At 40.9% G+C, this 20,445-nt stretch overlaps 1 protein-coding gene across 1 annotated transcript; it reads right to left on the reverse strand.

The window, feature by feature from the left end:
• Positions 1-169: 169 nt before the first annotated feature.
• Positions 170-19,794, reverse strand: LOC310632319 (leucine-zipper-like transcriptional regulator 1). Its single transcript, XM_083349450.1, has 8 exons — positions 19,577-19,794; positions 10,143-10,355; positions 8,465-8,544; positions 5,722-5,800; positions 4,654-4,700; positions 3,523-3,643; positions 3,227-3,413; positions 170-2,557 (listed from the first exon to the last, which is right to left on the reverse strand). Exons 2-8 carry the CDS (start codon positions 10,318-10,320, stop codon positions 1,873-1,875), a joined length of 1,377 nt encoding a protein of 458 aa, XP_083205576.1. The 5' UTR covers positions 10,321-10,355; positions 19,577-19,794; the 3' UTR covers positions 170-1,872.
• Positions 19,795-20,445: the final 651 nt, after the last annotated feature.

Below are 20,445 nucleotides of genomic sequence, written 5' to 3' on the forward strand. Positions count from 1 at the left end.
CAGTGTATTTGACTTTTCATCCCCAATGAGCATACCAATCAGCATACAAATGAAGAATCAACCACTCATCTTGTTTCCCAGCTGTAATGCTACAGGAAATTTTGTCTTACAACATGTCAAGTGTTCATTCATCTCCAGCCAAGCTGCAAATCATTCAGCGAGCATATATTTTTGGCTTTTTTTTCTCAATATTCCACCATTACAAAATCATAAATACATAGTTTTAACAAAGTAAAAGAACAGTGAATAACATAGATACAAAATTAAACTAATATAATTTAGTTTTAGTCTAAGAATTCATGCAGTATAAAAATATAATTCATATAACTATTTTTGCAGCATATAAAACAGACATTTTCTTAAGAGAAAATTATCAAAAAGGCACCATTCAGGCTTTACCTGATGTTGTATACTTCGTGATTTTTTTTCTCTCAAAAATTAAGAAAGGGATCATTTTCTCACTGCGTAAGATATTTCATATAGACTGCAATTCAATCACTTATTAGCAAAATCACTTCTGACAGGGCTGTTGATGGTGCAAAATAAAAAATAAAAAGGAGCAAATGCTTAAATGTTTCTGCTGATTTCCAAATTTCCAGAGTGAATCTGGATAAGAGACTACCAGAAAAATCCCAGAGCTAGTTCAAAAAAGAAAAATGGTGACAAAACTCTTTTATGCTCTTGTCACAGAAACTACATAGACATGTCCATGAAATGACACAGAGAGAGGATCAACCCAGTGTGGATTTTTATGTCAAACTGGTAACATTAAATCAGTAAAATAACTAGGCAAGCTGAAAACCATTTTCCCCTTTCTATGCTGCACAAACTGCCTCTCCCTGGACTGAAAAGTTGATAATCCATGTTTCACTCTCAATCCCAACTTCACTATGGGATGTTTGCCAAAATCCTTCGGCTGTGATTTTGGAAACAAACATGCCTAGGCATTCTTGGCAATGTGAACTTCACAAGAAAAAAAAAACTAAGAAGCAACACTGGGGGACATCAAATTATTTCTGTGTGACATATGTAAGGCCCAGTTGTGCTTACGTTTTCCAGAACGGTGGTTGTATGCCTATTAAGGGACATGATAAGAGGACAGTGTATAGAAAAGATACACTAATAATCTGATGTCATCCATCACATATTCATGAAGGGAGAGTGCTGTAATATATAAGTAATTGCCTGCATGCCGCTACTCTAGGTAGTAGAGTAGGTCAGAAAAAGCCACAACTGGAGAACCTTATTTCATATGAATTAAGATTGTCTGAACTGTGTTGGAACAGACACAATGACTCCTATAGATCTATAAAATTATATGGCTCTGGCACTTTAGCTTGTATTGGAGGAGCTAATATAGGAGCCTGATGAATTTCCTATGTAGGAAAAATGCAGTACAACAGCTAAGCATATGCTAACAAACACACACACACACACACAGAGAGAGAGAGAGAGAGAGAGAGAGAGAGAGAGAGAGAGAGAGAGAGAGAGAAAGAAACAAGAATATAGAGCGCAAGCACCTGTGCTAGCCTGTTAGGTAGCCAAACAATTGTTAATCTATACCAGAATCCACAAGATTAGTTTGCAGTGCAAATGTAGAATATTGGGTTTGCTGAATAAATGATAAGCATGTAAGCCTGTCATGCCAACGCAGCCACTGGAACTGAATTACGATTACCTAGCTTAGTCATGGGAATTATTTTACTGCATCCTTTATACAGGCAGTTTGCAAAGGGCATGGAAATGTTTTATGGATTCCCATGTATTTCAGGGTCATACAAAGTATGAATTTAGGTTTCATGATGCAACTATACCCAAGAACTCAAAGAGGTTCTTCCTAGGTGCTGACTTCACTGAGCCTATGTCTGGTATTTAAATTCTGTTTAGTTCAATTTGCCAAAATAAGATTGTAGAGGAGCTGGAAAGAGGTCTACCGCCAACAAGTAGCATCACAACAGAGGATTCACAAATGTCTCCACATTCATTTTTCAGCAAGCCCAAGCTTGACCCTCCATCTCTTAGATCCATGGTGGCCAAGTCCTGCTCCTTGGCAATGTTGAGATGCGAGGTTTTTTCTTTACACAGCCACTCTGCTGCCGGATCTGAATTCAATTCTGCACTGGATGTGGTTTGATAGGAAGAGAATCCTAGAGAATCCCTTGAAGACTGGCAAAAAGTTTTCATTTCTATGTCAGAGCCCCCCTCATTGTTGAGTATCTGGTATGTAGGCTCGTCGTGAAGATGCTCACAGAAACAGGTGTGCTGTTTAGAAAGAGTCAATAGCTTGGAACAACCCTTTTCTTTGGACTTCCGGCAAGCAAGGGATCTCAGTGGGCAATCAGCAGCCCTTTGGAAACCAAATCCAGTTGCCAGCATCTGATGGTATGCTTTGGATGAAAATGCCACTGGGCTAGGCAATTTTTCCCACATTTGAGATGGAAAATGGTATTGCCACAAAGTACTACTTGGCTTAGTGCTAGAAAGGCCTCCACCAAGGACTAGCATGGAATCTTCCCAGATTAAAGCAGAATGGCCCACCACTCTTGGAGGTCCCTGGCTGGAGGCAAAGACAGCAGAGATAAATCAGCACAAGGGTGAGACTTATGCTCATCAAAATGGGCTCAACTTCTCAATGCTTCTCTCCAGTCAGGCTAATGCACGGAAAAGTCATGAAACACTTTCTAGAGTCCACCCCAAACAGTTCCCATAAATTATGCATTCAGGTATTGTTAAAATGCATGGGAATATTGTCCGTGCTCCTTAAATTGTCTTCTCTGTGCAGTACTGGCTATTATGATACTTCTGTCACTTCAGTATTTCTTTTTCAAAATGCAAATACTATCATAACTGGACAATGGCCCAAATAAAAGGAATGAATCATGTAATCAAAAGCATTTGTTTCTAAACAAAAACAAAAACCAATCACTCCCTTCCAAAGTTACTCATATTAGAAACTTCAACTCTGTATCAAGGTTTTTCCTGTCTGGGCCTTCCCATGCCACTCAAGTCCCCTTTAGACAACCATCTCCCCGTTTTCAATTAATGTGCAAACATCTGTAAATCCCAGCTAACGTAACTGGAACGTTGTGATGCTAGTCTTCATGGGCTAAAGGGTAAAAGATTGACTTGCTTTTCTGTGTAGGAACAATTGGCAGGGGAAAAACAGTTTTATCTTCCCCCTTCAACTCCTTATGCAACTGCTAGTGAAGTACTTTCCAACAGTTACCTTCTCCTGATACTGGACCAGTTGGTGGCTATAAAATCCCACATCCAGAAGTCCTTCTGTTCGCTCAGTCCCATTAATCCTCCAAACAAATACATGCCATTGCTATAAACCACAGCAGAATGACCATGTCGGGGACCCGGGCCACCTCCACTGGATGCAGCTGATACAGGGGCCCATTGTTTTGTATCTGAAGGGAGATAATTATTAGAGTTAATTACCTTTTAAATAGATAAAATACATTTTTCCTCACATCTGCCATTATATGCTATGCGACTGCTGAGAAAGTTTTAACTTACCAAAATTAAAGGTCCAGAATTCTTGGGAAGCACCTTTAATGTCAATGTATCCCCCATATATATACATATTGCCCCTGTAGACTACTGCGCTATGGCCCTTCCGATTAACAGGAACTTGAAGCTAGAGATGGAGAGAGAAGACAAAATGGAGCAACCATCCTTAATTACTGTTGACATCACACCAATAAAAATGGAATTGTACCACTCCCACTCAAATGACTAAACATCTCCATAAATTAAGAGCATGAACATGCATATGTAGGAAGATATAAAAAGACAGATAGAAAACAGACAGATACTATAGATATATTATTATATATCAAAACTATATTTTGTGGAGAAGGGAGAAGAAATGACTTGAAAGTTTCCTACTACGTACAGACGATGTTCTCCCACTGCTAAACAGAAAGAAAAATGGGAAGTCAAAACTGTCGAAATATAACTTCTGGCTAAGTCTGTGGAATCATGTTTGTAAGGAAAGTAGAGGGATCTATGCATAGATGCTCCACATATGTTTTGCCCAGACTCGCACACAAAGCCATGCCCCTTTAGAGGCTAGCATTTGAATGGGGCTCTTTTGGTTGGTCTGAATTGGAACTGTAGTAATGCACGTGCCTTTTGCTCCCTGGGTTTCCAAGCACAGACTCCACATTTAATACAGGAAGTCTGGTATGCCTTTTCCAGCTAACAAAATTTATTAAAAAGCATAAGCTTTTGTGAGCTACGGCTAACTTCGATATGTGCATAGAGTGGCTAGTCTGACACAGGATTTAAATTGCAGGGAGGAGGATGGGAAAGGAAGGAGAGAGGTTGGTTATGGGGAAACTCCAGTAACTAACAAGGAATTCAATCTGTGGGATAACTGCATACATAAAAGTAATTGTAGCCAAAGTACCATTCTTATTTCAACATTCAAAATTAAAGAGGTTCATTTCCAAATGGGAAGTGCGAATAATGTGAACGTCCCAGAAAACCAAAAGCAGCAGCATCTTAAACCTACTTTGCTACCTTATGGCTATGGCTCATCTAGTCTGAAGCAGTTTCCAAAGTCTGTAACTAAGCAAGCTATGTGATCAACAAAGCAACAGATTTCACCGATGATTCATTATATTTAGTTTTGTTATTCCTTACCTCACCCTCTACTGCTGGGAGCCGGCAGGGTATCCACTTGGTTGCACCTGCAGGTGTATAAAATGTCAGTCATAGCATTAGCCACAAGAAGGTGCTACTGTTCTACTTGCAGTGCTGTGCGAGCACTAAAAGGAGAGACGACAGGAAAAGTTGCAGGCTGTATTTCCTTCACCAACAACACACAATATAAATACAGCTCCAAACACAGTTCTCAAGGCCATGTTCTCTTCAATTTAGGAACTGTTTCTAAACCGCACAGGGCAAATCTCATCACAATCTAGGGCTCTTCATGTGTGTCAGATGACAATTCCCTTGATTCCCAGGTTTCAGGGTATCAGTCTAGGTCAGGGGTAGGCAACCTCGGCTCTTTTATGACTCATGGACTTCAACTCCCAGAATTCCTGAGTCAGCCATGCTGAGAGGAAAGGAAGAGGTTTCCAAGCTGAGCCATGCTGGCTCAGGAATTCTGGGAGTTGAAGTCCATGAGTCATAAAAGAGCCAAGGTTGCCTACCCCTGGTCTAGGTTAACTCAATTTTAGACAGAGCATTTGTCTGACTCAGCTCCTGAGGGGGTGGGGGAATACAGTATCTACACTCAAAAGTGATTTTTCAAAAGGCAACTGGATTTTTTTTCCCCTGGAGGAAGGAGAAAGCATTTCGTTTCTCATCCAAGAAGCTTCCCTCAGTTGTGATGGGGAGGTGGGGTGTGTGTGTGTGTGTGTGTGTGTTCTTCTTCCTCAAGGGATAGGAAAAAAAAACCATCCAGTTGCCTTTTGAAAAAGCACCTTTGAAACAACGATGACCTGGATGACTGAGAATCTCCACAGACGTACAGTATGTCCAGTATCTCCTTAGATCGCCATTGAAGCATTCAAGAAGAGAAGAGAAAATTATTGGTTTGATATATTAATCTCTTCCTCATCTACAACCTTTTCCAGAATAGGCTGTACGTGAATAAAAATGCTCATCAAACATGCCTTTTCTCAAAATATTCACCCTAATACAAATTAGTACATATTTATGAAATACATGCATAAATATATCAGAAGGATAAAATTTGTTCCACACCTGTGTCATACATCCATAAAGGATTTATCTTCTGCGTGAAAGCTGAATCCACCATCCCACCAAAGATATACAGGATATCCTGCAAATACAACAATTATTTTCCAGCGAATCACATTAGCATTTTGTACAGTTCATTGCCATTTAGGGCAAGATTCAAACCAAATTCTTAAGCTGAACCTCAGCAGAAAGCTTCATTTCTTGATTAAGCTTAGTACAAACATTTTCAGGCTAAATATAACCATAATATCAAGGAGCACGGCAAATTACAACTTGTCTGTATGCCGGTATCAAATGGTTCTATGTTCTTCTCAAAGCCAGGCCATCAAAAATATTCAACTGTGCTTCAGTATGAACTTCTAGCCCAGGGGTCGGCAACCTCGGCTCTTTTATGACTCGTGGACTTCAACTCCCAGAATTCCTGAGCCAGCTATGCTGGCTCAGGAATTCTGGGAGTTGAAGTCCACGAGTCATAAAAGAGCCGAGGTTGCCGACCCCTGTTCTAGCCCATCAGCAAGGGAGGCAGGCAAAGAATGGGTTCAAGTCCTCCCATTACAATTATTTATTTTTATTTATTTATTTTATTAGATTTATATACCGCCCTTTCCCGAAGGACTCAGGGCGGTTTACAGGGTATTTTAAAATCAAACCAATACAAAATACAAAAGTTAAAAAACAATTTAAAAAGATTAAATTATCCCTAAAAATAAAAACCCCAGTTAAAAATTCTCAGCCTGGGCCGGAGAGCTCAAAGAGCCAGGTCTTCAGGTCCCGGCGGAATGATCGAAGGTCGGGGGCAGCTGGTTCCAGAGGGCAGGCGCACCCACAGAGAAGGCCCTCCCCCTGGGTGTTATCCGCCGGCAGTCTTTTACCGGCGGCACCCGGAGAAGACCCTCCCTGTGTGAGCGCACTGGACGAAGGGAACTTGATGCTGGCAGCAGGTGTTCCCTCAAATAACCCGGACCCAAGCCATTCAGGGCTTTATAGGTCATCACCAGCAGTTATCAGTGACAGTGCATTTTTCAGCGAGGATGAAAACCTAAACTGTTTACTTAAAACATGTTAACTTCAAAGACAGGTATTGATAGTGTTATTTAATTCCATTTATTCCATTATGTGAACAGTGTTATACAAAATGCTCCTTGTGATTTAAATGTTTCCTTCATTAAAGCTACAACACAGAGATTATTACAGTTGAGCAAGCCCAGCCCACCCAGCCCCTAAAATTTAATCATATTTTAGATTATACCATTTGCGTCTACAAGCTAATCAAAGTGGACCTCTAGTGGATTATGTAGCTGCTGGAAGCATTTGGTTGGCAAAAACTATGGTACCAGTCTGGCAGATGCTATAAGACACCCAGGAAAAGAGGCTTTTTAAAAAAAACACTGCTCGCCTGAAAAGTCTTTTTGGCAACTTCTGCACAAGAGCTACTGTTCCAGAAGGTTTAAAAAAAAGTGGTCTTAGAAAAATGTATTTGATTATTCCCCTTAGCCAGGGGGTGTCCAACCCTGGCAACATTCATCATTCCCTCTCTATCACAAGCCTAATCACAGCTGTAGTGACAGTAATAGGTTATGGCTAATAGAGACCATGTAAACAGGAGAAAAGTGACATTAACATTTTATATATTTTAAGTAGTATGTTATTTTTTATGCTAATTTACTCTTGCTTTTCTTTCTTTTTTTTCTACTGTTTTATCTATTCCTTAAGAAATGTAAAAGTGTGAGATGGTTCATATGGAAAAACAGAGTTAAATTCTGAAATGTAATTAATTTTTGAGACAATCATAATCCAGTAAGAATATCTAGAATTTGGTGGGAGAAACAAATTAAAGTAAGGACTGTAACAGGATCTATGATAAGCCAACCAGAGTGATTGGATAGAAAAGAAATATTATATTGATGTGATTATTATTTAGGATATTTTGGGAAAAGAGGAAATCAAGTAAAACTATTATGTGGATTATGGATTGTAGAAATCAATTGTTAGTGATTGATTGTTTTACAAATATAACCCAGACAACACACTGTTCACCAATTATTAAGTGATTTATGTTTTAAACAAATCAATAAAATATCTTACAAAAAAAGATGCCAATAAAAAGGTGAAACAAATGACAGATAGCCCCCCCCATGACTGCTTATTTAACAATCATTCAAAATATATGACAGTCTCTGAAGGGGTGTTTTATTGCCCATAAAGCACTTCCAGCTGTGGCTATCACGAAACATTATGGCATCCCCTTCCCCCAGCAGTCATATCAAGACTGTATTTCAGCTCATACTTATTTTGATTGGAAGCCATCCAGAGTTGATTACAAGATGGGTAACAATAACATGGTCATGTGGTCATAAATTTATTTATTAATTTCAAACAGTTTTAAATTAATAAATAAATTTACAACTAGTTACCAATCACATAACCCATGATTTGCAATGTTTTTTTCAGTTTCCAGCATTATTTGCTAGTTTCAGGGAGGGGGGGGAACCCGCCCGTTTAAGTAGAATGGATTTGCTTAAGAAAACATGATTCATCTATTTACCACACGGTTCAAATTTACAACCACATGATTTGCTTAATGACCATGGTAAACATGGCCCAAAAATCAGCTCCAGACACATACAGTAGCTACCTTGACTTACAACTACAGCCATCTATAACCAAAATTCCTGTCCCAACTGTGATCATAAGACAGGGATTACCTGGTACAGTGGTTTATAGCTAATTAGCTAATATAGCTTGCCTGATAATCCACCATTGTGTGCTCTTCCAGTTCTTCCGGGCCATCGTTTGAATTGTCCAGTTTCTCCCATTCGTTACTCACTACAGTAGAAAGAGAGCATACGATGACATCGAGGCAGGTTTTTGATTAGCATTTGCCCTTGCTCTCTTTGAGAATTACAACTTTACCAGTAGATTCTGCAAATCAAATCACATCCTGGACGTATGGGGCCATCCCAAAAAAATAGCTCCATTTCCCCCCCCCCTTCCTGAACACTTAGCTAAACATGCAATTCAAATGCCTCCTGGTACCTTTTTTGTTTTTTTTTTGTCCCGCCACTAGCAATCTGCAAAGAAATATAGAGGATAGCATCAGAACACAGGATGTGTTTGACATTAGAGAGGGAGGAGAAGAATTGGCTCAGAGTTGCTCCTTTTGGCCGATGTGTTTTGAAAACATCACTTCAGCCTCTTGGCACAGTCAAGTATCCTGTGAAGTCCCAGGGTTCTCATGCTGTAATCAAGTAGTCTTAAAATCCAATTTGGATCGTTTCCATTCCCACTATGAAACCAGCATTCCTCTATTCCCAGATATAAAGCTATTATTCTATTACAGTTAGTCCTCAACGTACGACTACAACTGAGCCCAAAATTTGCATTGCTATGCAAGAAAATGGTTAAAAGTGAGTTTTGCTCCATCTTATGACCTTTCTTGCCACAGTTCTTAAGTGAACCCCTGCAGGTGTTAAGTTAGTAAATCGGTTGTTAAGTAAATCTGGCTTCCCATTGACTTTACTTGTCAGGAGGACACAAAAGGTGATAACATGATCCCGAGGCACTGCAAGCATCACGAACACTTGCCAAGCACCCAAATTTTGATCATACCACAATGGTTGTTAAGTGTGAAAAAAGACCGTAAGTCCCTTTTTTGATGCCTTTGTAACTTCAGTCACCAAACGAATTGTTGTAAGTCAAGGACTACCTGTATAGAAGCCTACCATTTTAGATAACATTACTTTTTCAGCCACAAGTGTACTAAGTGAGGTCTTGCTGGATTATATCATTGAGGCTGGCCATCTGTTTCCAGTAGGAATTATTTATTTATTTATTTATTCGTTTTATATACCGCCCTTCTCCCGGAGGACTCAGGGCGGTGTACAGAGCAAAGTAAGTATACAATAAAGCAACAATAAAACAAATAAAACCCCAAATCTATCAGGCCAGGCCGGCTTGCTGGAATAGATAGGTTTTTAAATCTCGCCGGAAGGTGCGAAGGTCGGGGGCCATCCGGATTTCGGCTGGTAAGCGGTTCCAGAGGATTGGCTCACCCACCGAGAATGCTCTCCCCCTGGGGGTCACCAGCCGGCATTCTCTGACCGGTGGCACCCTGAGGAGGCCCTCTCTGTGGGAGCGCACAGGACGGAGGGGTGTTGAATTAGCTGGTCACCTCTTCATACAAGGTAATGTGAAGGCAACAGAAACAATAAATAAAAAAATGGATTCGATAACCGATCCATAGTGGCCATTACAACACCTCATTGAATGTCTAATTATATTATTAAAATAGTCCAGATTATCTTGCTTGATAGCCTCTGCCTGATGGCTATTTCAAAAACAGCAATATTCCAACAGGACTGCGTGATTGCAGCTTCAGGCATTTCTTTTCATAGCATAATAAAACCAGAAAGAGGGTACCTTACCTATTTTGAACCTCCAGAAATCACTCAAGCTAGTATTTCTCCGGCCACCATAAACATAAAGGAACCCCCTACAGATGCAGCAAGCGTGTTTATATCGATCGCACGGAGAAATTTTGCTCTGTTTCACTGGGTTCCATGAAAATGCCGTTTTCATCCCTGTGTTAGCTGGAAAACACATCCATGTGGAGATGAGGCCCTCCAGTTGACTCCAAGCTAAAAAGGAAACAAGATAAGAAATGGAGATAAGAAGGCTACTGCAATCATTTATTTCATTTACTTATTAACTGAATTTGTATAGGCTCACCAGAAGTGACTCTGGATGGATAAAAATGACATATATGAAAAATGTAGACATCCACGTTAAGAACTAAATAGTATAAAGCACAAATATACTGCACAAACGCATAGGTGAAGAGAGGATAAAAATGGGCACCTCAACAATGAAACCATCTGGGCATATCTGTGGTTCCCCTTACATGACCAAAACATCACTCAGACTACGTGTAATGTCTATGATGTTAAATATATCATATGAGTGGGAAAAATTGGCCCTGTTCATACAGTAAAGCATGCTTTATTATATCTAGTGTTGCAGCGTGGACTGGAAATCCCAGGTACAGGAAATTAACAATTCCGATTAACGGTGTCAGCAAATACCCTGCTGTCAAATGAGAGTATTTGGATATGCAATCAAATTAAGGAAACAAACTTATTTCACTGCAAAGGGAAAATGGCTTGTTTCTTTTTGGCATGGCAAAGCAATCTGTATCTGTTCTTTGGGGGGAGGCGGGGGGGTTGGTAACCAGTATTCCTCCTATCAATAGGAGAATAAATTTTTACAGCAACACTACTTTGTGACACAAAAAAACCCAACCAGAAAAACAACTCAAAAGCAATTGTTGTCTCCTGTTAACAGTTGGGATGGTGGGAAGGTGATCATTTCAATGCAAGATGGGCCAGGATCGATAAAACACAATTCTGGCCATGTGTGAAGAATTAAAGGGCAAAAGACTAACCCACTACAGCTAGTCCTTGACTTACGACCACAATTGAGCCCAAAACTTCCGTTGCTGAGTGAGACAATTGCTAAGTGAGTTTTGCCCCATTTTATCTTTCTTGCCACAGTTGTTAGAAAAATCCCTGCAGTTGTTAAGTCAGTGACACAGTTGTGATCTGATTTCCCCACTGATTTTATTTGTCAGAAGATCGCAAAAGGGGATCACAACTGTTATAAATACATGCCAGTTGCCAAGTGTCTGAATTCTGATCACGGGCCCATGGGAGATACTGCAACGATCGTAAGTGTGAAAAACGGCTGTGACTTTTTTCACTGCCGTTGTAACTTCAAACAGTCTCTAAGCCAGAGGTCCCCAACCTTTGGGGCACCAAGGACCGGTTCCATAGAGAGAGGTTTTCCCCGCAGACCAGAGGGGGTGTGGCTTTGTGTGCTACCTGCATCTCACGGACAGGGCTATCCTGTTTGTGTGGACTGGTTGCTGGCATGCCGCGGCCCAGTTCTGGCCCACAGACCGAGGGTTGGGGACCCTTGCTCTAAATGACTGGTTGTAAGTTGAGGACTACCTGTACTTCTTAGAAGCCACGGACTCTCAATTCTACAATTGTTTTTAAAAGGAACCCAAACTTCGCACTGCCCCAAATCAGCCATATTGTCACCAAATTTCAGCCACCGCATATTCTGATAGGGTGCTGGACTTTGGTACAACACGTGGCCTACAGGCTAGCCATCCCTGCCAAAAGGCAGTGAGCAATAATTGGTTTCCTCCAAATGTAACTTTCGAGGATGGGAGACCCATTTATGGGATTTGTAATCTAATAGATGCCCCCCCACCCCCTTAATTGCCTGCCCGATGTCACATCTCCTCCCTTCAAAGTGGATGACATCATTTTCTGCTTAGCTTCAAGCAGCAAAATACCTTGGGCGAATAATCCAGGACCCCAAAGTAGAATAAAATGGAGAAAGTTAAATTTACAAAAAATAGGTGTGGAAATTAAAAAAAACTGGTTGGAAAATCAAATAACAGAAAGTAACAAAGAATTTTAATTCTACTCCTATGATGATCAGTCAATATACAAATTGGTAATATACAAACTGGTAACAGTGAACAGAAGGAAGAAAAGCTGAAAGCAGAATGCATGAGGTATGAGAGCAGTGATGAAAAAAATAGAACAATTTTTTCCAGCAATACAGGAGGACATAAAGTCACAGAAGAAATCCTCCCAGCTACCAAGCCGGATGGTATAATTTTTCTCATGAAAGAAAAAATGGCATTCTGTTGGTGCCAACGATAACACCAATGTATTAAGTCACCCCGTAAAACCAGTTCTCGGTCTCTATAAATACACTGGCGAAGCAACAATGGCCAGAAATAATCCAAACACGTAAACCTTAGTTTTCTTTACTATGATAATTACATGTGCTCCTCCACGCTCTTTTGGGCACTGCTGATGGTTGTATGCTTTAGCGTATGGTTAAATTGACTGTCATTTTTAATATTATCACACATGCTGCTTTATCTTACTGACATTTATTTTTTGTTCCAATTATAGAAAAGTTAGGTGAAATGTTTAAAGTAAATACAAACAGTCCTCAAATTACAGCCACAATTGAGCCCAAATTTTCTGTTGCTAGGTTTTGCCACATTTTAGGACATTTTTGCCACAGCTGTTAAGTGAATCACTGCAGTTGTTAAGTGAATCGCGTGGTCATTAAGCGAATCTGGCTTCCCCCATTGACTTTGCTTGTCAAAAGCCAGTTGGGAAGGCTACAGATGGTGATGATCACATGACCCCATGACAATATAACTGCCATAAATAGATGCCAAATGCTGAGTGGCCAAATTTTGAGCACATGACCGTGGGGGATGTTGTAACAGTTGTTAAGTGTGAAAAACAAGTCATATGTCACTTTTTTCAGTGCCATTATAACTTTGAATAGTTACTAAACCAAAAGGCTGTAGGTCGAAGGCTACTGGTATTAGCAGCTGTGATAGCTTACGTGAAGGAGTATCTGAGGAGTAATTAATTCATGCTTCTTTTCTTAGAAATGTATGAATTTACTTATCATGGTATCTTTCCCCAAAAGGTATCATGGTATCTTTCTTTTCAGCTAAAAGAAAATTATAAGCTTCTTAAAAAAATATATCTACAGTTCTTCTTAAAAATAAAGTCGGTATTACATGTAGTTTTATAGCATTACGTTACATTACACTTTACAGTCCATTTAGCTAACATGACATCTCCTTTCAAAACAAAACCTTTTTTTTCTGCACACTTAAGTGCAATTAATTGCTTTTCACTAATGAACTGTCTTAGAAATACAGTAAAATGCTTCAAGCTTTTAACTAATGGTCAAAGAAAAATACAAATCTAGCCATAGCACTTAGTGGAACTGGAAAAGCTGGAAAGTGGAGAAGTAACATGGATATAAATAAAATTCTGGTGGGAATTCCCCCCCCCCCCCACATTTTATACTGAATTGTTTGCTTAGGGGAAGACTTTGTTGCTAATCCCAGGGCCAAGTTAAATGACTTGCTACCAAACTAATCTACAGGTCTCAGGTACACAATGCACTGAAATACTTTAGGTTTGTCTAAGCATGTTGTGGGAACCCAGCCAACTATGACTTATTAATCAACCATGATATGTATGAAACATAAATGTATGAAATAAATAAGCAAAATATTGTTGCTATTGTTTAGGTTTCTAAGGCCACAATTCTGGATGGCTTACAAAGATTAAAAAAAATACATTAAAAACCATAAATTGTATTTTAAAAAGTGAACATACCAGGGGGAAAAATCCCAACCCCCCAATCTCAAACAGCACATATACCCACAGTGACCATGTGTCATTTATTGAAAAGAACAGTCCTTCATTTCAGAAATATGTGCTTTAGATTTATTTTTCAAAAAAATAACCTTGATTTTGGCCGTTTAACTGTGCAAATGGTACCGCTTAATGCAGTCTTTCACATTCATGTAAAAAATATGAAAACTGAACCGCCTTTTTCAAAAATATTACATATACCGTTTCATTTTAGATATTTTTTTGTAAAATAAGCATTTCTGTAATGTTTTTCTTGGCTTTGCTCTTCCTTTACAAAGACAAATAACACATTTTTCATCCTTCAGAGTTGCCCCTTTTTCAGGTCTGCCCTTTTTTTCCAAGAAAATATGGTCAGTATATCTGGTGATTAATAAAAACCATATCCCACCCTAATTATTTTGTTTGGAAGGAGTAAAAGAGAGATTATTCCAAAGGACCCCTACAACATCTTAGAAATTGTTTAGCCATTCCATAATAATTAGAGCTTATAACTTCATGCTTCCATAGGTATGAGTCATAGAGGAGAAGGTATTATGTGGCATTGTATATTTTATCTATTTATTATTTATTTATAAAATGTATAAGCTGCTTATTTCAAGATAACTCTGGACAGTTTACAGGCATAAAATTAAATTAGATAGATGGACAGACAGACAGACAGATAGATATAGAGATAGATATATAGATATAAAGATAGGTAGATAGATAGATATAAATATATTATAATAAATTAAAAAACATAAGTCATATAAAATCTAGAACCCACGGCCCAATTAAAAGATGGGGAGGGAGGAGCAGGATGGCAGAGGGAGGTGGGATCCATTGTTAATTGAGCAACCACTTGCACTGTGACGCTCCCTCCCGTTGGGGTTCCACGCTAACTGGCACAGTTAGGCTCTTCCGGAAAGTCAAGGGTTCATTGCATTGCTCAATGCTCCAGATTTGGGATTTCGAGCAAGCCAGCAAAGGCTTCTACCATCAGGGCTAGATAAAGAGAAGATCTGCTTTAAAGTGAATTCTTACAGCTGTCCCTGAGCAGTTCTGCAGATGTAGTGAAATGTGGGAATGACCTGGAGAGTTGATGGGAAGAGATGCTGCCTACAAATAAGAGAAGGCAGAGTCCACAAGTGCATAATAGGCAGAGAAAGAAACTCAGAAGGAACTTATCAGGCTATAGAAGAGAGATTTTTATTTTCAGACTTGCAAAATTCCGTTAATGTAGCCTGACAGTAAAGTACAGTTAGCTCATTTCCTATCCAGTCTACCAGGGGAAACTGACTAATGCTGCACTTCCATAATTGTTGATGCTCTCTTTGCAAGCAGCTGTCCTCTCCTATGCTAGGGGCTCCATACACAATTAGCATTTCACTATTTCTATGCAGCCCAGATCAATGTACTCATATCCTTACAAATTATAGTGGGGGGGAAAATATGCAAAGAATTCCATTTTCTAATCTTTACCGCACTCATCTTCTGAATGGCAGACGACCAAAGGACTGAAAAATTATATTAAAATTAAATCAAGGTAATCCTATAGAAATCCTTTGTCACTTCCTGGTCCAATCTTCAGACTTGGGATTTCCTGACGTTCTCCCTCTGAGGTATTAATCGGGTCCAACACTGCTCAGTTGTTCCAATATCAGCAAAAGGCATCTGGGTCTTGCCACATATTGTGACTAGTTTAGAAAGAGGACTCTGGTTCCATAACAGTAACATTTATTAAGGTCCTTCGTTCTAAAGAATTAGAAAGTTCTAAAAAATGTTCTGATTTGTTGTGATCTCTGGGAGAAGGAGGGAGATTCACCCCTGAATAACTTCCCCTAAAAACAGGATCACTGCTCAGCTTCTATCTAAAATCACATAGAATTAAGACAATATTTGAATTTATTTCTGCAAAAGGGCAGAGTTGGCATAAAAACCCCATGGTGGCAGAGTGGCACTGGAGTCTAGCAACATCTGTTATTTTTTGCTCAAGCGTGAATCTCCAAATGCACTTTAGAGGAAGTTATATCATTTTGGCCCCCCAAAAGAATATATTATATTGAGGTCATTAAGGTCCAAAGCTTCATAGACGAACCCCAGGCAGTCAAGATTAGGACAGCTCATGCAAGCCACTTAATCCATCAACCACTTTTAGAGCTGCAGTATGTCATATGGCAAGGGATCCAATGACAAGTAAAACTGACCAGAGGAAAAAGGCAGAGCTATTCCCCAGACAAGCTTCAAAACTGTTTTCTCGGGAGCTATATTATTTGTTGCTTCTGAGGCAGAAAGATGCAACGGGTCTAAGAAATCGCTAAGCATGATTCATCTCTTTCTCTCCAGGGTTTTTTTTAAGTTTAATTTTTTTATATAAATTACTGTACATGGTTAATATAAAGTTAACTGGAACCACCAAATCTTTGCAAAGTAGCTCTTCTTATTTTGTCTCTGCAATACACAAGGGGATGAGAATAAATTCATTCATACAGGTGACACTATCCTGGTTGCAAAAAATGGCCAATAGCTAAGATGAACAATTCTGAAACAGAAGAGTGAAAGGCTGGGCTTTCTTTGAACATCAAGGAAACAAAGATCACGTCTACTGGAAAACTAGAGGAATTTAAGACAGATAATGACATGGTTGATAAGTTTGATTTTCTAGGCTGCAGTATTGGTAGTTATACAACAGAGAAAGATTGACGCGCAAAAAGGAGTGCATATAAACTGATGAACAACAGTGACATTTCAGACAAATATTACACTGGGCATAATGGAGGAACAGATTTCTGAAAAAGATTTGCTCCTGTAGAGCTGGAAGAAACAGCTTCACACTTGTTGGACAACCCAAAGGAACAACCATGGAGGAAATCAAGCTCAAATGAGCCTTGGTGGAGCAGTGGGCTAATGCCTCCTTAAGTAACACCAGCTGCCTGCAATTAGTGCAGGTTCGCATCCCACCAGGCTCAAGGCTGACTCAGCCTTCCATCCTTCCGAGGTAGGTAAAATGAGGACCCAGATTGTTGGGGGCAATTAAGCTGACTTTGTAATAATGCCGCTTGGGGTGTGTGTGAAAGCCCTAACAAGCAGGCATATATATAGAATGAAGGCTACTGCTAAGCTTGTAAGCCGCCCTGAGTCTTCGGAGAAGGGCGGGATATAAAATGGAATTAAAATAAATAAATAAATAAAATAAATGTTCATTAGAATCAAGGATCCCAATACAAAAACCATGTTAGACACATCATGAAGATTGATAGAAAAGATAATGCTGGACAAGATGGATCGAAGGAGGAGCCAACAGCATACGAATGGACGTAGGCAACCTTGGCTCTTTTATGACTAGTGGACTTATTCTAGGAGTTGAAGTCCACGAGTCATAAAAGAGCCAAGGCTGCTTACCCCTGGCACAGCATAGGAAACTATGCGACTGCACCCTCAAGAACTCTATCATGCAGTGATTCTGACATACAACTGGGGTGTAATATATGTCTCTCTTTTTTTGGCTATGTAGTAAGAGTCAGGACAACTGACAGGTTTTTTTTATCCACAGTCACCAGGAGTCAGCTACAACTATAAAGAACGTAACAATGACAAATACATGTTTGGCCACACTGATAAAGGGATTTATTTATTTATCAACTTAATTTTATTAGCCACCCCTCTTAACACAGGGTAACTCCATGGTATCTTGGGCAAGCATTATTTCTCAGCTAATTTTCCACCCAGAAGTAGATAACTCAGAAGTAAATTATATGATAGCAAGGTTCTACCAAAAGCAAAGTTCTACAGAATGTTAATTGTCCTCAAACCCAAAAAACTGAGAAGGAGGCTGTTCAGCAAGAATTAAAAGCAGAAAGCATCTGCCAGTTTGCAAGTGTCTTATTACTTCACTTTCAGTTTTGTACTTCTGACAGAAATGGTCTCGGATTTCTTCTTCAATGAGATAACAGTACGTTTCCCAACAGAGTAAATTCAGTGCGAGAACTTGTTTTGAAATAAACAGCGTTTTGTCCTTTAGCAAGACATTGTCATAGAGTGTTCCTGTGTTCCCTCGGAATATCCCCAAATACCTTATATTTTGAACCCAATAAAAAAGCTGATGGCTGGAAAGGTCTCTGCGGATTTCAGCTCTGGAGCTTGTTTTCAACACCAGGGCTCAGCTGTTGAACATGAGAAGCAACAGGGGAGGAAAGATCATCCACTCGCTAATAAATGCCTTACAAGCAGCTGCCACACGCTCTAGGTTTTGGACAGGGGTCTTCAAACTTGGCCCTTTTATGACTCATGGACTTCAACTCCCAGAATTCCTCAGCCAGTGTGCCTGACTGAGGAATTCTGGGAGTTGAAGTCCATGAGTCATAAAAGGGCCGAGTTTGAAGACCCATGGTTTTGGATATTGGGGTAGGTATTCCCAACAGGAAGTTGAAACTTAACCCCAATACAAGTTTGTATTCGTTTAATAGAGCCCTGCTTAAATACCTCGCAGTGCTAGAAAACTGCAAAGGCATATGCCGCAAAGTGCAAGTAAAAGGGCAAAAATATTGGAAGAAATCAGTGATTGCCTCCACCATCCTGTAAACTCAGCAGGATGGGAGCAAGCAGGAAAAAGACATGATCTTTCACAACCATCACAATGGAAGGGGTGGAACAGTCAGTTATAAAAGAAAAAAAAAATGATTATTCCACTATTTCCTTCTTGGAAATTCCTCTGAAGTTGAAGGAAATGTGGCCTTCAACACAGTACGCGGTAGCTCTCGGCTGGGTGCTCTGGTGACCCTGGAGGTCCCAGGGATCTTTTTCAGGGGATCTGCAACATCAAATAATTACTTTGAAATAAGTAATTTCCATTTTAATTTGTAATGCACCGACATGGAACAAATATAAACCAAAGTCCTCAAATCACTTCTGAGAAGGTAAAGGGGGTCTTTGGATCAAAATGCTTTGACAGCCTCTGGACTAAAAGCAACCTTTCCCCCCCACCCCACCCCACCCCACCCTCGAAACTAATTACGCAAGATCACAACGTCCATCACCCTCCTGGTTGGGAATTATGGGAGGTGTACTGTAGATCGGATAAGTCAGTGTTTCCCAACCTTAGGAACTTGAAGATGCGTGGACTTCAACTCCCAGAATTCCCCAGCCAGCATAGCTGGCTGGGGAATTCTGGGAGTTGAAGTCCACGCATCTTCAAGTTCCTAAGGTTGGGAAACGCTGGGATAAGTTACCAGATCGATGGGATGTAAACAACCCCCCCCGCCCCGCCCCCAAGAAGATCTACCTGATGGCTTGCGGACGTTTCCTTACCTCTGCATTATAATTCAGAGGGAAAGCAAGTCGAGAAAGGCAGAAAAGTCGAGAGAGAGAGAGAGAGACACGGGCGCTCCGGAAAACAGAACGCGTGAATAAACTCCCTCATCCACCACATTTAAAAAAAAAAAAAGGGGGGGGGGAACCCGAGTCGAGCATTAGTCATCGACGCACGGAAATAATCCAGTTTTAAAATTAACAGAGGAGACCCCGATTTTTCACTCTCGCACAACTCCCCCCCGCCCCGCACACACACACACACACACACACACACACACGCCCGGCGCCGCAAGACATACCGTTGCAATCGGTTGCCGCCCTGCCTGCCCTGAGCAACTCGCTCGCTCGCCTCTCAGGCCATCCCCTCGCCGTTTCCGTCCCTCCCCTTCGCCTTCTCCCGAGGAAAAATAGCCGGGCTCGTCCTTTGCCTGCTATCTCGCCGCCTCCTTCAGCCTCCGCCGCTGAGGACGCGCTTCGGACCGACTCGCTCGGCCCCGACTCCGGGCCCGGCGCCGAAACAGACAGGCCGCCTACCAAGCGGCGGGCTGGGGCCGCGGAAACGCGCGAGTTCGCTTGCCACGCTTCGCGGGGTGGTGGGTGCCGTTCTAAGCCCGCGCGGATGCCCGCCCCGAAAGGAAAGGAGGTTGTTGTTGTTGTTGTTAGTTGCGAAGTCGTGTCCGACCCATCGCGACCCCATGGACGACGTTCCTCCAGGCCTTCCTGTCCTCTACCATCTTCTGGAGTCCATTTAAGCTCACGCCTCCTGCTTCAGTGACTCCATCCAGCCACCTCATTCTCTGTCGTCCCCTTCTTCTCTTGCCCTCAATCTTTCCCAGCATGAGGCTCTTCTCCAGTGAGTCCTTCCTTCTCATTAGGTGGCCAAAGTATTTGAGTTTCAGCTTCAGGATCTGGCCTTCTAAAGAGCAGTCAGGGTTGATCTCCTCTAGGACTGACCGGTTTGATCGCCTTTGCAGTCCAAGAGAGTTCTGACAAAACGCGATCCACTGGAGAAGGAAATGGCAAACCACTCTCCAGTATCTTTGCCATGAAAACCCTATGGACAGTACCAAAAGCAAAGGATGTGGCGCATTTAAAAAGAGCGGGAAGGTTGCTTGCACGTCAGGATGCACCCCCCACCTCCCTCTCCCCAAGCGGGCCAACCCGCGTT

This window comes from Vipera ursinii, assembly GCF_947247035.1.
Source record: "Vipera ursinii genome assembly, chromosome: 1".
Classification (NCBI taxonomy): Eukaryota; Metazoa; Chordata; class Lepidosauria; order Squamata; family Viperidae; genus Vipera; species Vipera ursinii.